The sequence below is a fragment of the Ambystoma mexicanum genome, chromosome 1q, assembly GCF_040938575.1.
Source record: "Ambystoma mexicanum isolate Mex_15411 chromosome 1q, UKY_AmexF1_1, whole genome shotgun sequence".
In the NCBI taxonomy this organism is placed as follows: domain Eukaryota; kingdom Metazoa; phylum Chordata; class Amphibia; order Caudata; family Ambystomatidae; genus Ambystoma; species Ambystoma mexicanum.
Window position 1 is genome coordinate 1452456711 of NC_090922.1, and position 11066 is coordinate 1452467776.

The following is an 11066-nucleotide window of genomic DNA, read 5'->3' on the forward strand; positions in this document are numbered from 1 at the left end:
GGTATTTTATTCTCATGGATGGCATCCTTGTCTCTAGCCTCCCTTCTACTCTCACCTTTATGTCTCCCCATCTAGGATCTACCTCCACCCCCTCTTTAATGATGTCACTCGTCTCCCTCTCCAAGTTGTAATCTTCCCTCTCATTACAACATCTGCCTCTCTTATACTATTCTCTCCCTTCTGCACCTGTGTCACCTCTTTCTCAGTCCAGGTGACTCCTCTCATATCTCTTTTACAGGTAGTATCGGACTGTCGCTGCAGCGATCAAACATCTTTTCTATCCCTGATTCTAACTCCTCCTTACTTTCTAAATCAGCGTCTCCCTCACGCACCGGATCTACACCTCCTTGTTTACAACTTTCCCCCTCAAAAGCTTGCGGTTCCATCTGTGTTTTCCTTCTAGCCATAATCTGTTTTTTAACTTATTCCTTCTATCCTAACTCCAATTTTCCTTCTTTTCCACACCTCAACAAACATATTCCCTAACAAACCTATTCCTTTCCCCATAAAACCCTCTCCTACCTCAAACTTCAATACACTTTGCTTTAAAGGTTGCAGTATTCACTACACTTGTCTCATGCAGCCACATCCCAGTAACATTTGCAAAGGCTCTTTCTTTGGCCTTTCTTCTTGCCAAGTCTCCACGCGTGGGGTCTCCCTGGTTTGACAAGTCTTATTGTTGGCAGCTCTCCTATGGAGTGAAAATCCCTGCTTCGGCTGGCTATTTTGTAAAGGCCAGTTCCTCATCCCATTGACTGTTATATGACAGCAATGGTAGAACCTGGACTGCAGGGATTGGCCTATTGACTGATTGTGCCATGTGTCCACGGTCATGTGAAATGATATGATATTGTATTTGTTTCGTGCCCATACTCAAGTGTTTCAGAGCGCGACGAGGCAAGGGAGGGGAAACAAGGGAGTACAAAACAACGATCTTACTAGGCCCAGTGACATTGAGAACGTGCAAGTGCAGGGGAGAGATAGGTGGGAAAGTGCGAGGGGCAGGGTGGGAGTGAAAAGTGCTGAACACGTGATAGAACATTAACAGGTAGTGCGGCCAGCAGGTGGTAAGTGTGACAATAAGGTGTAGACCAAGGGTGTCTGATAAGTGCTGGAAGGGGATTGTAGGGTTGCAGATACAGACCCAAGTGCAGGGGTTGCCAGCAGGCAGTGTGGGTGTGTGGCTGGGAGGGCAGGGATCTGGGCCCGAAGTCAGAGCGTAACCAGGTGCCCGGTGCCAGAGCAGACAGATTAGCAGGGGAGAGGAAGAGCGAAAGGCAGAAGCAAAGAGGAAGGTCTTGAGGTGCTTCAGTGGACAACATGTGGTGTTTCAGCTGTCTGCCATAAGGCCAATTAGGTGCTGGTGGCCATTTTTGTTTCTTCATTGGCTTCTTTAGTGATAGGAGTTGCTATCTGGTTGCCTGCACTAATTGTGAGCTGTTCATAATATGGTTATAGTATTGGTAATTTGTAAATCACCTGCAGATTTGCTGACTGTAAACCCATAATCCAGACCTGTGAACATGTACAAATGGCATTGTGGCTCTTCAGTGGCGTGGTGATCCTCTCCTCTAAGGGGCACTTGGGTGGCACCATTTGCCATTCCCAGGATTTATGGACTGGAAGCTCACCACCCCAGGCTGGACCAGGAGTCTGTGTTGTGACAGGCACTACTTCAAGGAGCTTGCGAGGACCCGCATATTGTGGTATGTACCACCGGCGGTAATACCACCAAAATGGGCACATTTTGGCAGTGATGCCGTGGGATTACCTCCGGCTTTGTGCTGCAGGTGTTTCCTCCACCTCACTGCTAAACCTGTAATTCGGCGGTGCAGTAATGCGGTAGCCACAGAGTTACCACTGCATTACCGCCAATTTTTCCCACACCACTGAACTCATAATAATGCCCAATGTTTTGACTTAACATCTGTTTGCTCATAGACCCAAACATTGCCGAGCTCATAAAATAAGACTGTTAGGACAATAAAGACAGAGTAACAAAGAGCTGCAATAATTAGAGCCTAACAGCTCAAGTAGATTGGACCGTGGATGGACATGGAGAGTTCAGCTGATGGATAAATGGAAGAGGGATCATGGGAAGGGGTGTGTAGAGAGCAGACCAAGGCGTACAGCAGAGAGGGCAAAGGAGATCAGTGGGGCATGGACTGATACAAGGGGATATATGTTAGGAAATAGAGTGTGCGCCTCGCCTTGGGAAGAGATATCTCAAGAGAGAGTAACAGATATCCTCCTTAAAGGAGTATCTGCTGTAATAGGCCAGGTACTGCATGTGTCTAGCATCCATAGTACCTCAGAGAATTCACACACTTGGTGAGCGGCCAAAGAATGGATGATCATGATCAGGTCATCTCAGCAATCACACACAAATCCTACAAAAAGGACTTCGATCGTTGGAAAACCTCCAAGGCAGAAGAGGATACTCTCACGCTGGCAAAAAATATAAATTGGCTGTACTTAAAGCCAAGATAGATTCCTATGAGGTACGGATTGCTTAAGCTGAACATGATGCTAAAGAGATATTCATTATCCTGAAGGAATTAGAGAAACCATCCGCTAAGCTGCAGGAAAATATCTGTAAAGACCAGGCACCTATACAAAAAAACATGCTGGACAAAACTGATCAAAATTAAAGGTAATATTCAGAAAGCTAAAACCCTTGACCCTCTTCAGTCCAACAAGGGAAAAGCTAACGAAGACATCTGTATCCAGCAGAGAGTTCCTACTTTCGATTTTAAGAGCATCACAGAAGACGAACATTGAATTATTTTGTTTAAACTCAAACCGTCCTCATGTAAAGGGGATATCTTCCCAGCCACAGCGATTAAGGCATGTTCGGAACTATTGATTAGCCCCATCACGAAAATAGTCAATGCTTCTTTTAAAGAAGGACATGTCCCCATGAGATTGAAGGGAGCTAGGATTACCTCCTTGCAAAAAAAACCAAGGCCAGGATCCTACTATCGCCGCTAATTAAAGGCCTATAACCAACTCTCCATTCTTTCTTAAAATACTGGATAGAATGGCATATGAACAGATACTAAGCCACATAAAAAACCATCCTATTCTTAACAGTGGGCAGTCTGGTTTTAGACCCAGCTTCAGCAGGGAATCAGTCCTATTGGATATTAAGTCCAACATGATGACCAATATTAATGAAGGCAAAACTATGCTGCTGATGGCCTTGGACTTGTCGATGATTTGGTTGGCCGTCCGCTGCTTTTAAATAGATCACAAGAAGTGGCCAATTTCAGTGATGTAGCAGTGGATTGGATGCAGTCCCTGAGGGTTTGTAGCAACCTAACGGAGGCTCGACCAGCTCCGCTTAGATTTGGAGTCCCACAGGGTGCGTCCTTGTCACCAGTCCTATATAATATTTTTACCACATCACTATTCCAGCTACCGGAGCAGAAAAAGATATGTTTCTCCAGCTATGCCGAGGACGCTCAATGCCTTATCCCACTGTCAGGCAACTATGAGGAAGATTGCAAAGTGGTGAAAGAAACCTATGATCTCATTCAAGACTGGATGGATATGAGTGGTCAGGCCCTGAACCCCGAAAAAAACAAACTGATGATTAGGTTCTAGGCCTAGACTGAATAAGCTCAATGGGGAATATAAAACATTTTGAATTGCAGACCATGATATTCCCACAAAAGACAAGATAAAAACACTGGGATTCTTATTCAACCAGACCCTATGTAGGACAGCTCAGGTGAATAGTCTTGTCTCGTCTGCAGCGCACTATATTAGACTATTCTCTCATGTTCACCCATTTCCCTCTCAAAACAGTTGCGAAACAGTAGCGCAGGCAATCATTTCCTCCAAAATGGACTATTGTAGTAGCCTCCTGGTGGGCATTGGTAAAGGGGAACTGGCCAAACTACAAGTAGTACAAAATAGTACGATTAGAGCTATTATGGGGATGCGGAAATGTGAGCATGTGTCCAGGGTGCGGTGGAGTCGTCACTGGCTCCCCATAGAGGCCAGGGTAGACTTTAGACTATTGACCTTCACCTACAAATCTTTGGCAGGTCTATTTTTAGATAATCTGTGTTACGGACACCCCCTCCCCCCGCTTAGCTTATACATTTTGTTGCGCCGTGTGGCTCCGGGCCACTTTGGCAGCGCCTTACAAATAAATAAAGTAAAATAAAGTAAAAAAGAGACCAAGGGCACATAACTGGTCAATCCCTGATTTCACCATTTGAAAGTGTGGGTGCTGAGTCAGACATTCCCATGCAATTTCCGTGAATACACCCCAACTCAAATTAGGGTGGTGTTATTAAGGATCTCGATCCTTTTGTCCGTTCCTTAACCACATGCTCCTGGGATCATCTTTGTAGGCAAGAATCTTTAGAGAAAGTAAGTTCTGTTTCTTTGTCAATTCCTTTCTGCCTTTCCTGTTATCTTGGACCTATCTACTCTTTGTGGTGAAGGATTTTGTGTACCTGCTCTAATCACGGAGGTCGTCCTGCAGTGAAGGTGAACGGCTGTGTCCTTGGGCTATTTCCATCCATCCTGCATTGGAGGTGGAGCCCCTCTATGCCTGTGAGAGTACTCCAGCCTGAGAGATGAGAGGCTCTGTACCTATGAGCTACTTCCACAGGTAAGAACTGTTTTGAAAGGTTCTCTGCCACTTGATTAAATATAATGTGTTTGTGTAATGCTTCCTGATGTTTTCCTCCTGGATCTAAGTGCCCGGAAATAATAGGTGTTGGTAATAGCCATTGTAATAGTACTCAGTTTACTCAACCTTATGCAAATCAGACCCACCCTTCCCCAGAAGGAGCAGCATTGGCCTGGTCTGCTAAGACATGCCTCCTCAGTGCGAGACAAGGAAGGCCAAGTTTGCTTTAATTGGCCTCAGCGGTGAGATGTAGCTTTGGTGTCTAGGCACAGCAGACAATGAGTTCACGTCAATACATACTTGCCGCTCTTGCAGACCACTGCATTCAGGTAAAACCATGGTTAAAAACACTGTGGCAACCAAGGAGTTTTTGCCCCATTGAACGGGTATGCACATGCGGCTCTCCTGATGTTTCGGAGGATGGCACCAATCATCCTTCATCGTTGACTATGCCTGCTGGATTTGATGGGAGCTGTAGTACAAAGCCTCTGTGGACCAAAAGGTTGCAGAGCCCTGCACCAATCAAGTTGTACAATTGGATAACTAGCCAATCCCTGTGTCATCAAGCCGGGTCTCCACCATAGCTTTCCCTCAACCATCGGCATCCGACCAGGTTAGGGGATGTAATAACCAACATTTAAGTGAGAAACAGTTCGAAGGAATGAAGTGAGGGGAATATAGGCAACATACCGGTAGGTGAGGCTCAACATTGTGTAGAGGGTGATGAAGACCATGAACTCTTTGTACAGTAGTTTGTAGATGCTCCCTTTCCACCTGAAGAGCAGCTTGGAGAAGCCCCCGAAGCGGGCATCGGCCACCTTCAGCGTGTAGGAGACTGTCATGGCTTCCCACGCCTTTCAGCGATTCATTAGAAACTGTAGGAAAATCGACTGGTCATTGTGAAGTTTCATACAAATGTAAAACAACAAGCTGCATGTAGAAGCAGAGGAGGACATTCCAACATTTCACGAATCAGCATCATATTGTTAGATCCATGGATTAGCGAAGAAATCCTTTTCCATGTCCAGGAAAAACATTTTACCCGAGCACCAAAAATCTGATCAAATCCAGAATGCCAGTATTTAATCAGGCCATGTGGCATGTGCAAGACATATACATGCTACCCATTAAAACGGTAGAGGCCAAAATGACCGCACCAAAAGTTACGACCTATACAAAAAGGTTGTAAAAATAAATAAAGACTGCAGGGCTGCAGGGGTGTCCCCGGCAACACCCCGCTCACCATACGATATAGTATAGTGAGTGAGGGTTGAAGGGGACACCCCCGCAGCACACCCGAGGAAAAAAATAAAAAGAATAAATAAATAAACAGGGCCTGCGGGGATGTCCCCCACAACCCCCCGCTCACTATACTACACAGTATAGTGAGCGGGGGGTAGTGGGGGGAAACCCCTGCAGCTGACAAAAGAAAAACAAAAAGGAAAGGACCCTGCGGTGCCAGTTACCGATCACAGAAGTGAAAGGGAACCAGCGCCGCAGGGAAACAGTGCGTCTTGAAAGGTAAGTAGGGTGTGCGTGGGGGTATGTTGGGGGTGTGGGTGGGGGTGTGTTGGGGGTGTGGGTTTGTTGTGGGTGTGTTGTGGGTGTGGGTGTGGGTGGACGTGTGGGTGTGTAGGGGTTTTAAATGTATGTTCGCATTGGAAATGTACAAACCTTTTGTGGTGCATACATTTCTCATGCAAACTTTTCCATCGCAGACTTTTCCACGACGGAACAATCACGCAGATCCATTAAAACATAGTTAATTGAGAATTTCCATGGATTCAACCTCTGATTCCTAGAGCGAGCCAGCTTTGTGATGGAGGTAAGACTTTCTAAGACGTGTCTCGCTTGCCAAGAAGACTCAAAATGCCTAAAAAGAAAATGCATTTTACAAAATGTTTTCCAAATATATTGGCTAAAATTCCACACATTTGATAAACCGTTCTGAGGGGGAGCTCATGGGAAAGAATCGCATGAGTATGTCACTCGAGAATTGTGCCTCTGCAGAAGGAAACAAAGCAATGTATTGTTGGTTCCAGCAGTATTGGGATGGTGCACAAAACAGCAAATATTTCTGCTGACCCAGGGACAAGTGACTCTCTAGATGGCCCGTTTGTAAGACTCAAAAAGCGTGGTTGAATTCATCCTTTTGGACCTTTCTGCCACTTCTCACTCTCTCCTCCTCACTCTCCATGACCTTGGGTTTCACAATTCTGCTCTTGCCTGTATCAAATCCTACTGGGAAGGTCCATCTTTTAAAATCTGTTGAAACTGGCAAATCTCTCACCCTGCCCCAGTCGCCATCCCCCAAGGATCAGCCCACAGACCTCTTTTGTTCTTCCTCTATACCTCTTCCCTAAGAAGACTTATCTCATCTTTTGGATTTCACTATCACCTTTTTGCTGGTGACGCTCAAATATTTTTCCACTTTCACTCCTTCACCCCAGCCATCTCGAAATAGATCACAAACTGTCTCACTGCAATTAGTCATTGGATTGGTTTCCGTTGCCTCATGCTGATCTCTTCAAAAGCAGCAATCATCTTTGTCCCAGCTTTTAACGCCATCCCTACCCTGCCCACTACTATCTCATTCCAGTCTGACCTTCTTGCTCCCTCGCCCAAGTCTCACAATCTTGGGGTCCTCTTTGACAGCGACCTATGACTGCAACAATTCCTCACTACCAATTCATCTGCTGCTCATATTAACCTACTCAATATTCCGAAAATGTATTCTTTGTTGCCATATTTGTTAACACTTTTTTTCCTGCAAGAATGCAGATGGTAAGTTGGGGGAAGGTATATAAAAGGAAGGAGTGAGTGGAGGGAGGAACCAGGGTATGGGGGGTAATACCCCTATATTGTGTGGTAAATAAAAGGGGAAGTATCGGCAAAAAACATTTGTTAAAAGTGTATTTCAGTGAAAATAAATTGGGAAAACCTCATAGATCCAACTAGATTACTGCTCAAGCCTACTCCTTGGACTGCCTGTCTACTCCATAATCCATCTAGACAATGTCCTCAACTTTGCTATCTGTACTCTCTACAGCCTACCCAGATCCTGGCACACTTCTACCTACCAACGACATGCTGGTTTGTTCTCCATGCACAACCACCCTCTTTTCAAGTTCCTTCTCCTAGTCTACAAAGCTATCAATGGTCTTACTGCTCAGTACCGATCTAATTTTATCTTAGTTTACTCACCAGTTCGCTCCCTCCAATCCTCCTATGCACTCAATCTCCCTGTGCCTCTGCTTGCTTCTGCTCTTTTTCTGTACTAGTCCCTCTCCACTGGAACCCACCTCCCAAAGTAATCAAAGCCAGCCCTGCCGTGGATCTCTTCAAAACTTGGCTTAAACTTCACTTACTTGCTAAAGAGGGATCTCACCCTTCCGTCTCCTCCATCCTCCCTACCTTACCCCACCACTGCCTCCAGTGATGCTTAATAATGTAATTTGGTATATTTGATTAGTACTCCTATTTATTCTGAAGCACTTGCCCCATTCAGTTAATGTTAATTTTGTAAGGCACCGGTTTTCTTATATACATTTTTTTCTGTTTGTTTTGTTTTGTCCCCGGCATATGTCTTAATTTTTACACCCTCATACACCGGCTCACTACTTGTTCTCATCGTTAGCTACTGTACAGGTAACCTTCATGGGAATACTTCTGCCGTCTGTATATGAGTTCTTGTAAGTCCTTTCTGATCTAAATGGACATCCCTGTTCTTAAAATAAATACAAATATAGAAATATGCATCGAGGGATAGCACGTTTGTTTTTCATAGGAGTCTCTTCCCACTGCCCTTTGACACACCAGAAGGGTATATATATTACAGGGTCTGCGGTAGCGATCCTGTAGTTATGGTTAAGTTGCACTTCCAATAGGAAGAGCAGTTTTTGGACCGTGAATAACTTTGTTGCCATTTCGTGAATTAGTAGGAAACTCTGCAAAAAATGTATAGACCCGTCTCTGAATTGTTTTGAAATGTTTGGTGCAGTTTCGTCAAGAGGGCAAAGTTATAGGGGGAGGTCGCAAAACCTTTGATATCCAGATAGATATGAATGAAAAAAAATGCTGCTTGCGGCTACAGCACAAACCGCTGGACGGATCTGCACCAAACTTGCGCGAGGAGTGGCGGCCTTGTCCAGAAAGCATGCTTTTGCAATTGTTAATCCATCCTGTAGATTTTTTTTAAATGCCCACAAAGCAGGTCAAATTAAATTAGTGATATCTCCATCTGGTCCACGGGCTTACTTCCTCAAATGTTGTCCGCGGACCGCTGTGAGCCAATCAGGGAGTCACGTAACATCCACAGACATCTTACACAGCTGTTGATTGGTCAATTGAGAAACATGAGGTGCGTCAAAACCTTTGAAACAGACACCATGTTAGATTTGCGAACTGCCCTCGTAGTCTGCGAATATGCATTATAGAAATATAGACCCAACCTTGCAAAGTTTGGTGCTGTTTTGTCAGGAGGGGGCAAACTTAGAGGTGGGGTTCCAACATGTTTGGATGGATCATAACTTTATGGCTGTTTGACGAATCCGCACTAAAATGTGCAAAAACATTATAAACCCAACTTTGAAGGTTTCTGCAAAGTTTGAAGGGATTTTGTTAAGAGGGGGCAGAATTGTAGGGGGGTCACAAACTTTCAAAATCGTTGTAGATTTGAATGGAAAAAAATTATCTGCTCGCGAGTACAGCCCAAAGTGCTAGATGGATTTGCAGCAAACTTCTGCGAGGAGCATTGGCAAAGAATGCTTTTGTGTTTAATTTTTGAAAAGTGTTGAAAAGTTTGTGCAAATAATAGTGATATAACTTTGGTGCCTGAGGCATAGCCTGTGACTGTGGACAGCAGCCAGATTGTCTGGAGCATGGCCATGCCTTGGACAATCTGGCCACTCGTCATGGCCACCAAGGACCTGCTATGTGGTAAGATTTTCGAAATTGGGATAGGCTTGAATTGGAACAAAACGTCTGCTCGTGACTAATGCCGGACGTCCTGGATGGGTTTGCAGCGCAAAAGTGTGCGAGGAGCAGCAGCAAGGACCTGAAAGCTTTTGCAAATCTGTCCTGTGTTTTATTTTTTCCGAAGTTGAGCCCTCGCGGTGCGGGAGGGCCCGCGGTGTGGGGGGCTCCACCAGCACATGGCTGGGAGGGGGCCCCAGTAAAAAAAAAAAAAAAAAAAAAAAAATTTCTAAAAAAAGAAAAGTTTCTTTTGAAATTCACTTTGCATTCATAAAGAACATTTCTGTAACAGAAATAATTTCTTTATGAAGGCAGAGTGACTACAAAAAGAAACTTTCTTTTTGAAGTCTGAGGGCCCCCGTACACCATGACATGGAAGACCCTAGGCTGGAGGCCTCCATGTCATGGGGTGGGGGCGGGGGGGTGGGGAACCCTATGCCTTCAAAAAGAAATTGTTTGTTTTTGAAGCCACTCAGCCATCATAAAGAAATTATTTTGATTATGGTTCGGTCCTTAACTGAAATAATTTCTTAATGAAGTTATAGTGACTTAAAAAAGAAACAATGGGGCTCATTCTGACCATGCCGGTCCGGAAACAACGGTGCTGGTAAGCTTACAGGCACTGTTGTTTCCGGACCGGCATATTACAGGTCTGCCTGGTGGGGCTGCCGTGCCCGACAGGTCTGACCCTGCCAGGCACAGCAGCCACGGTAGGCAGACCTGTCACGGAAGCACCGGCACCGTTAACAATGGTGCAGGTGCTTCTGTGTCCCCATTCCCGTGGAGTCTGGGGTTTAACGAAATTACCGGCACCTGATTTCCCAGCCGCCGGACTTGAAATAGCACGGTGGTACCGGGAAGTCAGGCCATAGTAATTTTTTATGGGTCTGGCGGCAACCCACCGGTAGCACCGGCACGGTTACCGCTGGACCCATAATGAGCCCCAATTTCTTTTTTAAGTAATAGGGCCCCCCCTCAACTCTATGAGGTGTGCGTGTATGAGTCTATGGTGAAAGGGTGCACACTCAAATGTATAGCCGGCTGCCTGTGTGTGTATGGTGAAAGGGTGCACACTTAAATGTATGGGTGGCTGTGGGGGTGTGCCTGCATGGTGAAAGGGTGCACACATAAATGTATAGGTGGCTACCTGTGTGAGTGTATGGTGAAAGGGTGCACACTTAAATGTGTGGATGACTGGGTGTGTATAAGGTGAATGGTGTGTGGGCTTGTGTACAGGGGCACAAGAAAACCTTCATTTCGGGGGGCTAACCCTTCAAATGTTGGGAGAGGCGCTAACTTCACATGCGGTGGGGAGGGGGAATCTTATTTGTGTGGGCGCATCCAAATTATTTACGCATTTTAATGAGACTATTCTAGTGTAGATTCAATGTTACAAGCAGTTAACTCTCTCCTATAAGTCTCCTGTTCCCTCTCTACCCTTCCA

At 45.4% G+C, this 11066-nt stretch overlaps 1 protein-coding gene across 1 annotated transcript in view; it reads right to left on the minus strand.

Annotated features, from left to right (window-relative positions):
- BEST4 (bestrophin 4) overlaps positions 1–5490 on the minus strand; it is a 178380-nt gene extending 172890 nt beyond the window's left edge. Inside the window, exon 1 of the mRNA XM_069642787.1 lies at positions 5339–5490. Within this exon, the coding sequence (XP_069498888.1) occupies positions 5339–5490 (152 nt within the window). The remainder of the gene's footprint in view (positions 1–5338) is intronic.
- Positions 5491–11066: the final 5576 nt, after the last annotated feature.